Source organism: Wolffia australiana, chromosome 4 (genome assembly GCF_029677425.1).
Source record: "Wolffia australiana isolate 7733 chromosome 4, ASM2967742v1".
Taxonomy (NCBI): domain Eukaryota; kingdom Viridiplantae; phylum Streptophyta; class Magnoliopsida; order Alismatales; family Araceae; genus Wolffia; species Wolffia australiana.
Genome location: NC_135838.1, coordinates 17903450 through 17916016, shown reverse-complemented (window position 1 = coordinate 17916016; position 12567 = coordinate 17903450). Strand labels below are relative to the sequence as shown.

Sequence of the window (12567 nt, the reverse complement as noted above, 5' to 3'; positions counted from 1 at the left end):
CTTTTTCATAAATATCACCAATCCTAATCAAGCTTTCTTCACTATCCTGAATTCAACACCGTAATTCGAACTCGAAGTTAACTCACGACATGAGGTCTGTTAGCTATCCACTCTGACTAAAACAAAAAACTTCTAAAACCATATACAGTTTGATTTCAATCTTCATGAAACTCTAATGGCATTGTTCCTCAACTACATTGCATTGCTCATGCGGAGGAGAAAATTTCGCAACGTACCTTGTACTTAACTCGTCAGCAGGTAGTTTTTGAGAAATATCCATGCGAATCCAACAATCACTTATAAGTAAATAGTTCCAAATTTAAGTCCTAGAGTAATATGCCTTGGAGGGCTTCATTTAAAAGTAAAAAGAAAAGATCACCTAATCAGGCAATGGAAAAAAATAATCATCAGATTATGAAACATGACATCATACTCTGATGGATGAATTAAAAAAAAATCATCACATTTATCTTCAGAAGTGTAATCCGTAGTGAGAAATACGGAGGTCAACATATGATATAACTTGACCGTTGGCAGGTGAGCCTTATGATTGGCCGCCGCTCCGTTGACCATTGCAATGGTTTGACTTCTATCCTCCAACGTTATGTTCTCTGTTCATGAAGCTAAGTGCCCTGTCACTGGTGTCCACCGGGTGGAAGGTGATCAGCTCGACTTCATCACTTAAACTACTGGCACGGAAAAGTTGGATTCAAAATTAGATTTCAATCCCTAACGCTCTCTACAATGAATCCCATAAAAGTGATAGCAGAGTTGTGCAAAGATTCTTGAGATGAAACGGGGAAAAAAATAAAAAATGTAAAAAGAACGTACAGAAAAGTTAAAATCAAATTTCGGTGCAATTCATTCATACCAAAGAATTAACTTGAGGGATTTTTGCTGAACAGGCATACCATGGTCTGTGGGGACGAACATAGAATTTGGGCTCCTTGGGTACTGTCTGGGGTTTTGATGATCTTTGGGAAGTAGGAAGAAGAAGAAGAAATAAATGAGGTACGAGAAATTAATAAGAAATTTATGGTTCTTGAGAAAAATGGAAAGATTGCTTTACCTCTTCGGAATAAAGGGCCTGTCGAAGTAAGGCATCGGTTGAGCGATCGGAACCAATTCCTTTCGGAGTCTCTTGATTTCTTCTTCTTCTTCGATCTACATTTACGAATGAATTATTAGGGAATAATTTCTGCACGAAAAGTTTTTCCATACGCGAGATTGGTCTTTCCTGTCGTACCTTCCGCTGTTGTTCTCGTTCCATTTTCATTTTCTCAACGAGTGTGAGTCTTTCGGCCACCTGAAACCAAAGGAGCCGAATATGCAATTATGAAATAGCTGATAAATATAAGTGTTGAAGAGCAACATCCTGCTTAAACATGAAAAATAGAGCTTTTGATATCTGCTACAGCTTTTAGCTCCATTGGTAAGTGTCTGAATCTAACAATAAGCACTAAGGCTCGTAAACGCGCAACGGTCTGGAACATTTTCATTCCGTTCCTGTCCTAGGGGTTGGACGGAACGGACGACGGGATGGACAGAGGGGAAGTCAAAAGTTGTACTAATATATCGTCTTAAAGACAAAGTTGTTCTGTTCTGTTCGTTTGAAACGAACAAACAATTCGCGCAAAAGAACCGCTCAGGGCCTTGTTCTTTGTTCTGTTCAGTTTTTGTGCAAAAATTCGCACATCCTATCAAAATTAGAACAAAATTCGCACAAAGATCTGTTCGAATTTGAAAACAGAACTGAAAGAACAATTCGCACAAATTTGCACAAAAGGAACTGAACAACCAGTTTTCGTTTCGAGGTCAGAACGGATGGCTGACGACATATTGGATTCCGTCCCGTTTTCTTTGTCATCCGTTCACGAGCTATAGTTAAGTACATCCTTGTTTTTAAAATTTTAAACAGTGAATTTCTTCAAAAAACTTTTAGACAGTGAAAGACTTACAAAATTGTCAAAAGCCGCCCGCTCAGCTGCCCGCACGTCGCTGTGCAAGACTAAGTCTACAGGCTCCGTGGTTTCCTTAACAGGAGGCTTAGCCAAGCTCTAAAAAGTAATGAAGAAGTTAGGTAAAACCCAACGCCTGACTTTAGCTAGAACGACAAATTGAATTTAATCTGATAATTAGTTGATCGTGTGCATTGTGATTCTTATTGAAGAACCGATCATGCACAGATTATTGAGTTCGGGGATGAAGTAAGACCGTTTCATTAATCTTCATCAGCAAAGAATTTTCAGCTTGAAAACAAGACGAAGCACCAACATATCAATGGGAATGAAAAATTAATGCGCAATGAAAACGTCAAGCGCTACTCTAAAGCGAACGGCCGTTATAACATCGATCTATCGACAGTTTATAGTTCATACTCGTTCATTGCGAGACACAAATGAAGAAAGCTGGAGAAAGAGAAAGTCGCCACGTTGGAGATTTCTGTATCGTCAGGGATGTTCACTTTGAAATTTTCCTCAAAAAAAAAAATGTTCACTTTGAAATTGGAGTTAGTAACTCCCACAATTTTAAATTTTCAGAAATTTCCTCACATCGAAATTATGAATGACTTGCTTTGAATTCCTCTATCAATATTTCCTCACGCAATTTCATCGAAATAGATGAGAAAAAATATTAAATACGACCGTATTATAATAAACACAAACTCCTTACCTCCGGTTCATCCGTAGTCCACGGTAGTCCCTGTGCAATGGGGATGCGTTTCTTTTCCTCCGCCTGCAACATCTCCTTTACTTTGTTAAAGAAGTGTTCTTCTTTAAGTCTTCCTCTTTGCTGGACAATAATACAATGTGAAAAGATCAGCAACTAGCATTGAGTTAAAAGGTGTTGATTACAATCCTGAAACCTTCATCTTGAAAAAACGGCTAATTATTAGAAACTGAACATGATCTACAAGAGGACCATGGGGCTCAGCTAAGTAGTTAAACATGTGAATATTAAGAGTCATCAAACTTAATGTTCAAGCGCCTCATCTTGCCGCGACGGACAATCAAAGTTTGCAATATGAAGAGGGGCAAATACCTCGGTTCTTAACTTGAACGGCTTCTGCCTCGTGACTTTAAGTTTATTATTCCAGGAACTTCTCAAGGAATCCGAACTCTGGAAAATAAGCAGCAGGGATTTCACAATTCATGGACACGAGTCATCAACGATCGATCAAGTTTTTTATGGGGAGGTGTGTGGAGAGATTTACACTTCGCCTGCTTTTCCTGCCAGCTTCAGACGCCTTGGTCTCAAAACTAAGTCTAGACATTGTCAGAGTTCGTCAATTTTCCCGCAGTTCAAAATTACGCGCAATTTTGGATTAATCACTGAACATCAACGTCTACTGACCTTCCATCTTCGGCGTCAAATGAAGCGTACACCTTAGAGTCGCCGTCGAATTCTTTAGGAGGAAAAGAGAATTCGACAGAAGCGGAGGTTGATCGAGCCTCCGTTAATTTTGACGGCGGATGAAGCCCTGGCAACGGCCAATTCAAAACCTTAGAACTATTCGCCTCCGCAGAGGTCGGCTCTTCGCCCGTGGAAATGGAGAGGAGATTCTCAAATGCCTTCACCAGATGTAACACTCTCCCCGATCCGGCCACTGGCATGCTATTCACAGCCTTTTCCAACATCAAACTCCTCAACTTCCTAATCTTCGAGCTCTCTTTGAGGTCCTGATGATCAGAATCAGCAGGGAAATCCGAAGCTTCATTCCCGCCGTCTTCATCCGCAATGCGCTCCTTCGGCTCCTCTTCATCTTGAGGTTGTTTTGTGTCCTCAATAGAAGATCTCTCCGGCTCAGTTCCTCTCCGATCTACGCGAAAGAAGTTATCCTGAGAAGCCCTAAGCGCCTCGTAAGCGGCCTGTCGGCAGCTCGTCCGATCTGCATTCTTTTCGACTCCGGAGGATGTCTTCCTGTTGACGAGGATGAACTTCCTCTCTCGGACAACAGTCGGAGACGAAGCGAGAGAGGACGGAAGTTTTGCCGCAGATTTCTTCGCTTTCGCAGATTTTTTCGCCGGAGATCCCCGCTGATTGAGATTTGGATCGCAATTTTCCGACATCTTGCTGACAGAAATCAGCGAACGCGAACCTTGGCTTCTCTTTGGAGTCTTCGAGCCAGGACTTCCAAGAACGGATTGAGATGAAGCCATTGCCAGAGGACGAAGGAATCGAAGAAGTCTCTAGATCGCCGATCGGCCAAGGCAGCGAGAGGCGCTGCCTTCTTTAATCTCCCCAAGAAGAGGGCGTGCCGTCGTGGGAGACTTTGAGATATGGGAAGTTCAGAGCGCGTCCGGCAACGGCTACTTTCTTCACCCCTGCCAATTTTAAATTTTATTTCGGATCCTGAAACCGTAACGGATCCGATATTCGTTTAGTTAACCGGATGACGTCATCCGTTCCGTTCGTTACATCATCCGTCTCCCCCGAGGTTACGTGCCATGGAATAGGCGGAAATTCCCTCCGTGGTCCCACTATTTTAGTTCTAGAATATACTTTTCGGTACGCTGGTCCGGCGGAGGAGGGGAAGTGTGATGGAGATCATCGCGCGGCCCCACGACATGTAGGCTAGATCAGGAGGTATATCGATACTCCGAAGAAACAGATTAACGGAGCCGTTGGAAAGCCCACTGCTGACTGCCCTCTACGTCTCGTTGCTTTGTCGGTGGAAAGGGGAAGAACTTGAATTCCTCTGGCAGAGTCTGGAATAGCAATTCTTCTCTGTTTTGATTCTCACACGTCAGTTTGAGAAGTTGGAAATCTCCCTCTTTTTGAATTTTGCCCAAGGGGATTGCTTTCGTTTTGTATGGAATCGCCTAAATTTGTTTTGGAAGCTTTCCGGAAAGGCAGTGGATCGTGACAAAGACACTGTTTCTTCTATGACGATTAGTGATCGGGATACTGGAGGAGGGGCAGTCGCTTTTCCGGCGTGAACGGGCTTGGGTACAGAGAAGGATCAATCTACCTGTTTTCTGGCTTTGTCATTTCCTGTCTAAATAGGTACAAGATTCCGCAATCTCTTGCCTTGTGAAAGCCGCCCCCTTTTTGCTGCTGAATAATTTTCTTTTCGGATATACTGTATTTATTTGTCCAGACTTTTCACTTCAGTATTTTGTTTCCTCCGTATATTTTTATTTGAACTCTAATCATCAAACAGCTCCGTGATCTTGGTTCATGGGAAATTTTTTAGTTGCTTATGCTTTAATCAGTTCAGACCTTTATGTATGTAAATACAAGAGTGAAGGTGAGATAAAGCGATCCGTTTGCATTTCTTGACTCTTCTTGATCATTGACCTATTTTCATTACCTCATTGTCATATCTTCTATATTTCTACAGTTTAATGAATTATATTCAGTTGTTCTCTTTTTACTTAAGTCTGAGGCTTAATCCTTGAATAACCAACGCAACCCTAATTGTTGTGATGATTATATTTAAGGCGAGTCGTGAAGATTGTGACGGTAATAGGGATCACTATTGTGATGAAGTCTAGGAAGTGCTAATTGGTGATCTTTTTCAGGTCCTAAAAATAACAATCTTTACTTTATTTATTTTTTATATTAAGCATTGAGTTTAATTTTTTTTTCTTACGTGCAAGGCCGCCATGTCTACAAATAACAAAGGCACCTTGCTTTTTCCGCTCTTGATGATTTCTTTTCCCCCTCTATCGCCGCACCGGTGTTGTTTAATCTTATCAAGTCTATTTTACCAGAAAATTTCGGTAGCCTGTCTATGTTGCAAGTATGTCACACTCTATGGGATCTATTAAGTGCTTTCTCTTTTAATGTTGGTCAGAGGATTTCGAATGTAATCAACCCGTCCCATGTACTTTCTGGGAGGTGTTAATTTTCACCCTATATCTACTAAGCTGATTATAAGGATTCCGGATTTTCCCCCTCCAAATAGTAACGGCTGTGAAAGTTGTAAATTTATTCCATAATGGGCCGAATTCTGGTATGAGACGTTGAAAATAAGATGGCAGGAAATGTCTTTAAACGTTAAATTGATCCGATTTTCAAGGAATTGTGCAAGTACACGTATTAATTATCGGCTGGAGATCACGCCCGATGACAATGTCGACTTTTTTCTCTATAAGAATGTATATCGACTTTTTTTGTCCAGGAAAATGTCTGTTTTGTTAAATACTTTATATGTACTTGCACAATTCGTGCTGGGTTTTGCCAAATACTTTATATGTACTTGCACAATTCGTTCTGGGTTTTGTTAAATACTTAATATGTACTTGCACACTTCGTCCATGGTTTTGTTAAATATTTAAATATGTACTAGAGATGACGCCTGATTTCAGTGTCGACTTTTTTCTGCATAAGAATTTAGATCGACTCTTTTTGGGGCGAGGAAAAGTCTGGTTTTGTTAAAGATGAGCTCGAGCCGCATGATATATGATGTATTACTACGTCATTTATTTTGAACTGTCGTCTGCATGGATGCAATGAATGTTAGTATTACTAGTCATTGACATTGGAAATTTCTTCTTCAACACAGAGCCAGCTGTCTAAAGAATGGTTGACTAGAAAAGTTTCCATCCCATCATGGTCGAGTCTTGGCTTCTTCTCTTTGTGAGCATCGTAGCAGTGCTTCTGGGATCATTCACAGTCATATACACCATTGGTTTATGGAGAAGGAATATCAATGTGAACTGGATGAGAGCAATAGCTAGATCAAAGAAAAACCGGAAATTACATCACAAGGCTCCTGTTGCTACTCACACTTGGATTAAGGAGACGGGCTTTCCTGGAAAAGGTTCAACATGCAGTGTATGTCTAAAGTCAGTCTCCACAGATTACTCCATTCTCCGCTGTGATATTTGTGGGTCAGTCGCTCATACAAGTTGTTCTTCCCGTGCCCATGAGGACTGCAAGTGTGTGTCAATGGATGGTTTCAAGCATGTCATCCATCAGTGGGCTGTCCCTTGGACAGAGACAACAGATAATCCTGACAATGTGCCCACCTGTAGTTACTGCGAAGAGCCTTGCGGAGGGTCTTTCCTTGATGGGTCTCCTATTTGGTGTTGCCTCTGGTGCCAACGACTGGTCCACGTTGACTGTCATGCCAGTATGGTCAACGAAACGGGTGACGTGTGCGATTTAGGGCCGCTCAAACGACTGATTTTGTCTCCATTGTTTGTGAAAGACTTGACTAAAGGTGGAACTGGAGGCTTTCTTAGCTCAATCACCCACGGCGCGAACGAGCTGGCGAGTAACGTGAGAGGGCGCATCAGAAGTAGAAGCAAGAGCTTCAAGAGAAGCAGCAAAGAGGCAAGTGAAGACTCTGCTACTGGCGTTGACTCCGTTGACTCATCGGTGGAAAGCACAGCAGATTCTGGGCTTGATGAAATTTCCAATGTTGAAGCCGATGGTAAGGGGGGTTCTAAATTAAAGACAAAAAGAAGTGCATCCTTTGTTGGGCACAAAGGGAAATATGAGCTCACAGATTTTCCCTCTGATGCAAGACCTTTGCTTGTGTTCATCAATAAAAAAAGTGGAGGTCAGCAGGGAAGAATTCTCAGGCGGCGGTTCAACCTCATTTTAAATCCTGTGCAGGTTAGCTGAAGTTTCCAAATTCTCATGCATTTTATAATTTTCTTAATTTTCTTTTACTTTGTGTCTAGATCTGTGAGCTAAGCTTGGATCAAGGACCAGAATTCGGGTTATCCATGTTCCAGAAAGTACCCCACTTCAGGATCCTCGTCTGCGGCGGCGACGGTACTGTTGGATGGGTGCTTGGTGCCATTGAAAAACAGAGATTTGAGTCGCCACCGCCAGTAGCCATACTTCCAGCAGGCACAGGGAATGATCTTGCCAGAGTCTTATCCTGGGGAGGTGGTCTAGGCGCTGTAGAGAGACAAGGAGGTCTCTGCACCATCTTAAACCACGTTGACTGTGCCGCTGTGACCATACTCGACCGGTGGAAGGTGACCATCCAGACCCAGCAGGGTCCTTCAACCCCAAAGTTTATGAGTAATTATTTGGGTAAGCAAGCTTAGCTCTAGAGTTTTCCAAACGGTACAAGCGCCGATTTATGATATCGATTCAGATACCCTTCATTTCTGTAGCGGAGTATGGCATTTATAGTTCCGAATCGTCCCGGACGTGGACGATTTCGTCCCGTCCGACGTCCAGAGTCAGTGTAGGGACGAAGGACAGGACGAATTTTTGTCTGACGGAACGAAAACCGTCCCGTCCAGTTCTCCCGGATGAATTTTTGTATCATCCTGGGAAAAAACCGTCCTGTCCCTCGTAGCAGATGAAAAAAATCATTTGACATTTTTAATTTATTAATATAGATTTTTCTAAGTTTTTAGGGAAATATGGAGGAGAGAGAATCCAAATGGACATGTGTACAATTATTTTTGAGTGGAATCCGCACGAAAAAATACAGGGACTTTGATGCAAATTGTCATAGCCAGGCCACATGGCTATATCTCAACCGTAGGATGTGAATCCGGTAGTTTTTGGTCCACATTAGTCCGTCCATCGTCCGAGATCTCTGGACAAACGGTTATTTTCGTCCCATGGGACAAAAACCGTCCTGTCCGGTGGTCCAGGGGACGAATTTTCGTCCTGACTTTTGTCCCGGGACGAAAAAATCGTCCCGTCCGCGTCCCTGAACTATAGTCTGACTATCAGTCTGGATAACAGATAAAAATCATGGGTTTTGTGGGCAGGTGTCGGCTGTGATGCGAAAGTCGCTCTGGACATTCATAACTTGCGAGAAGAAAATCCGGAAAAGTTCTACAGCCAGGTAATCGTGAAACTGAGCTTCTGATTTGCTGTTGAAACTCTTGAATGATGGACGACACCTTTTGATGGGGTTGATGTCCTCCAGTTCTTGAACAAAATCCTCTACGCCAGAGAGGGCGCCAAGAACATCATGGACGGAACGTTCCAGGATTTCCCCTGGCAGGTCAGAGTGGAGGTCGATGGGAACGATGTGGAGGTTCCAGAGGTGAGTTGAGCTATCCAGATTTAAATCCAGGATCTTTCTTCCGTGTAAGCTGATCGACCGATTTGAATTTCAAGGACGCCGAGGGAGTTCTCGTAGCCAACATCGGGAGCTACATGGGCGGAGTCGTCTTGTGGCAGCACGAAGAAGACGGCTACGAAAATTTCGAGGCGCAGTCGATGCACGATATGATGCTGGAAGTCGTCAGCATCAGCGGAATGTGGCATCTCGGGAAATTGCAGGTGATCGATTCGAATGATCTGGCTGTAACTTCCTGGTTTTTTCAAATTCTGCCGACGATTTTGAAAACCAACTCCGATTCATCGGATTTTTCCAGATCGGACTCTCCCAGGCGCGGCGGCTGGCCCAGGGCAGAGAGATCAAGATCCAGCTCCTCGCGCCTTTCCCGGTGCAGATCGACGGCGAGCCGTGGTTCCAGAAGCCGTGCTCGCTCTCCATCTCCCACCACGGCCAGGTTCCTCCTTCGATCGATCCGATCCAATCGATCGGAGCTGAAGAAATCCTTCGCGGTCTCAGGATCGGATCCCTTCGTCTCGCAGGCGTTCATGCTGAAGAGAGCGGCGGAGGAGCCGCTCGGCCACGCCGCCGCCATCATCACCGACGTCCTCGAGAACGCCGAGACGAACGGCGTGATCTCGGCCTCGCAGAAGAGGACGCTCCTCCAGGAAATGGCCTTGAAGCTCTCCTGAGGCGCTCTCGTCCCACCTCGCCGAGACACCGACAGCCGGTCTTCATCAAGGTTGGTGTATTTTTAAACCAAATTCAACAATCAACAGCTTCCTCGAATTTCCGGGTTTTCTGAAGCTACACGAATCTCCTTAAAAGTATAAAATTCACGCGTCTTGTCCGAACAGCGACGCCCGAGCTGCCTCTCCCGCCAATAATCACGCGCCGCGTGGCGTAGTTTTTCAGATCCAGTTTCCATTTACCGAAAAATTGCTGTTCTTCCGCTTGATTACTGCTCGGGATTCAGGAACGTCTTCCTCGATTTCCAGCTGCTGAATAGCGGTGGTAGGAAACCCTAGTCGACTGCTTGATAATTTTCTTTGGAGAAATTTGTGGGAGGGGAATATTGGGGGGGGCCAGGCGGAGAAGCGTGCGTTGATTTTCTTCCGCGTGGCGCGCAAGATCTGACTTTGCGTAGGGCAGCGGAAGGGGCGGACCCCGCGAAAGCTTGTGTTTCCGGTTTGCATTGACGCATTTCCGATATTTAAGGAGCTCCGCGGAAGCTCTCCGACGGTACTGTTCGAGACGAGACCGGCTGGACAAAGCAGAGGTAGGTCGTCGGATTTGCCTCCATCGACTCTGCAGAAGAAGTAATCTGAGGCCTGCGCCAAGGTACTGCAATCTAGCTCCCTGGTCTGGTCTCAATATTTCGCATTTCTTCGTTGTCGCGTATCCAGATCCGCTCCGCAGATGAATTTTTCCCTCGACTTTGATTCGTGGACAAGATTCTTCTCCGCATTTCGTCTGCAGATCTCGTTCTGTCTGTTTTTCTCCATTAGGCTCCCCTTTATTCTTCGACGTCGTTATAGATCGGACATGAATCCACTTTTTCAAACCGTTTGCCGTAACTTTTCATTCAAGCAGATCTCGCAAACAACAAGAAAAAGAACCTTCCATTGAAACTATGCGTTTCTGATTGCATGAATCTCCTCCCATTTCTTCAGTTCCGATCCAAATCTACTCTTCGTTGGATACACATTTTCGTAAATCTGTTGGATCCAGGCATTAAAAAAGCTCATTCTCATTATCTGCGGGGAAGCTGCTGACAAGAAACGTTGAAAAATATCAGATCCGGGATGGTGAAGATCTGCTGCCTGGGGGCCGGCTACGTGGGGGGGCCGACGATGGCGGTGATCGCCCTCAAGTGCCCGGCGATAGAGGTGGTGGTGGTGGACATCTCCACGGCCCGGATCGCGGCCTGGAACAGCGACCAGCTCCCGATCTACGAGCCGGGGCTGGACGACGTGGTCAAACAGTGCCGCGGCCGCAACCTCTTCTTCAGCACCGACATCGAGCGGCACGTGGCCGAGGCCGACATCATCTTCGTCTCGGTCAACACGCCGACCAAGTCCCGCGGGCTGGGCGCGGGCAAGGCCGCGGACCTCACCTACTGGGAGAGCGCGGCCCGGATGATCGCCGACGTGTCCAAGTCAGACAAGATCGTGGTCGAGAAGTCAACGGTCCCGGTGAAGACCGCGGAGGCCATCGAGAAGATCCTCACCCACAACAGCAACGGCGTCCGGTTCCAGATCCTGTCCAACCCGGAGTTCCTGGCGGAGGGGACGGCGGTCCAGGACCTGTTCAACCCGGACCGAGTCCTGATCGGAGGGAGGGAGACCCGCGAGGGCCGGGCCGCGGTCCAGCGGCTCAAGCAGGTCTACGCGCACTGGGTCCCCGAGGACCGGATCCTGACCACCAACCTCTGGTCCGCCGAGCTGTCCAAGCTCGCGGCCAACGCCTTCCTGGCCCAGCGGATCTCCTCGGTCAACGCCATCTCGGCCCTCTGCGAGGCGACCGGCGCGGACGTGTCGGAGGTGGCCTACGCCGTGGGCCGGGACTCCCGGATCGGGCCCAAGTTCCTCGGCGCCAGCGTGGGCTTCGGCGGGTCGTGCTTCCAGAAGGACATCCTGAACCTGGTGTACATCTGCGAGTGCCACAGGCTGTCCGAGGTGGCCGACTACTGGCGCCAGGTCATCCGCATCAACGACTACCAGAAGAGCCGGTTCGTGAACCGGGTCGTGGCGTCCATGTTCAACACCGTCTCCGGGAAGAAGATCGCCGTGCTCGGCTTCGCCTTCAAGAAGGACACCGGCGACACCCGCGAGACCCCCGCCATCGACGTCTGCAACGGCTTGCTGCGCGACCGCGCCGCGGTCACCGTCTACGACCCGCAGGTCACGGAGGAGCAGATCCGGCGGGACCTGGCCGGGCGCGAGACCGCGAGCCAGGTGGCCGTGGCCCCGGACGCCTACTCCGCGACCAGGGGCGCCCACGGGGTCTGCATCCTCACCGAGTGGGACGAGTTCAAGTCGCTCGACTTTGCCAAGATCTACGGCGGGATGGAGAAGCCGGCCTTCGTCTTCGACGGCCGCAACGTGGTTGACGCGGGTAAGCTCAGAGATATCGGCTTCATCGTCTACTCCATCGGGAAGCCCCTCGACGCCTGGCTCAAGGACTTGCCCCCCGTGTAGTCCCCCCCCCCCCCTTCTACTGACAATCCAATCCCTCACTCTTGCCCACCCGTTTCGCTTGTTGTTCTTGTTGTTTATCTTTTTTTCTTGTATCGTAGACAGAAATTCCCTCCTTGGAATGAAGTTTCAAAGTTTCATCCATTAAGTACAAAGTCTATCATCATTATGGGGCCCCCTTTCTTTTGTTAATTATCTCGGTGATGAAATACAAGTTTTTTAACGTCGTGTTTATAGTTCCGGATCATCCGGGACGTGGACTATGGACGGGAGGGGACAGTTTTTTGTCGGAGACCTCCCGACTGGACGGTTTTTTCGTCTGAGACCTCCGGACGGACATAGATCCGGATCGTCCCGGACGTGGACGAAGGACGGGGCGAT

At 46.7% G+C, this 12567-nt stretch overlaps 3 protein-coding genes across 12 annotated transcripts; 2 read left to right on the top strand and 1 right to left on the bottom strand.

Moving 5' to 3' along the window:
• Window positions 1-386: 386 nt before the first annotated feature.
• On the bottom strand, window positions 387-4333 carry LOC144702176 (TPX2 (targeting protein for Xklp2) protein family). Of its 6 annotated transcripts, none has more exons than XM_078574107.1 (9): window positions 3355-4333; window positions 3215-3266; window positions 3043-3120; window positions 2674-2793; window positions 1959-2057; window positions 1247-1306; window positions 1070-1164; window positions 872-974; window positions 387-686 (listed from the first exon to the last, which is right to left on the bottom strand). In XM_078574107.1, the coding sequence occupies exons 1-9, from the start codon at window positions 4158-4160 to the stop codon at window positions 678-680; spliced, it is 1422 nt and encodes a 473-aa protein (XP_078430233.1). In that variant the 5' UTR covers window positions 4161-4333; the 3' UTR covers window positions 387-677. The 6 variants fall into 6 exon arrangements, with proteins under 6 accessions (XP_078430233.1, XP_078430237.1, XP_078430236.1 ...); XM_078574111.1 differs by having other exon boundaries at window positions 387-638; XM_078574110.1 differs by having other exon boundaries at window positions 387-689; window positions 3355-4332.
• A 195-nt stretch (window positions 4334-4528) lies between these two features.
• DGK1 (diacylglycerol kinase1) lies at window positions 4529-9983 on the top strand. 4 transcript variants are annotated; one of them, XM_078574104.1, is made up of 8 exons: window positions 4529-5007; window positions 6512-7569; window positions 7638-7998; window positions 8694-8770; window positions 8855-8974; window positions 9049-9213; window positions 9309-9446; window positions 9532-9828. In XM_078574104.1, the coding sequence occupies exons 2-8, from the start codon at window positions 6559-6561 to the stop codon at window positions 9679-9681; spliced, it is 2022 nt and encodes a 673-aa protein (XP_078430230.1). In that variant the 5' UTR covers window positions 4529-5007; window positions 6512-6558; the 3' UTR covers window positions 9682-9828. The 4 variants fall into 4 exon arrangements, 3 of the variants coding, with proteins under 3 accessions (XP_078430230.1, XP_078430229.1, XP_078430228.1); XM_078574103.1 differs by adding an exon at window positions 9847-9983 and having other exon boundaries at window positions 4532-5007; window positions 9309-9731; XM_078574102.1 differs by having other exon boundaries at window positions 4532-5007; window positions 9309-9828.
• A 191-nt stretch (window positions 9984-10174) lies between these two features.
• On the top strand, window positions 10175-12341 carry LOC144702178 (UDP-glucose 6-dehydrogenase 4-like). Of its 2 annotated transcripts, none has more exons than XM_078574112.1 (2): window positions 10175-10330; window positions 10788-12341. In XM_078574112.1, exon 2 carries the CDS (start codon window positions 10795-10797, stop codon window positions 12187-12189), a length of 1395 nt encoding a protein of 464 aa, XP_078430238.1. In that variant the 5' UTR covers window positions 10175-10330; window positions 10788-10794; the 3' UTR covers window positions 12190-12341. The 2 variants fall into 2 exon arrangements, with proteins under 2 accessions (XP_078430238.1, XP_078430239.1); XM_078574113.1 differs by having other exon boundaries at window positions 10191-10330; window positions 10721-12341.
• Window positions 12342-12567: the final 226 nt, after the last annotated feature.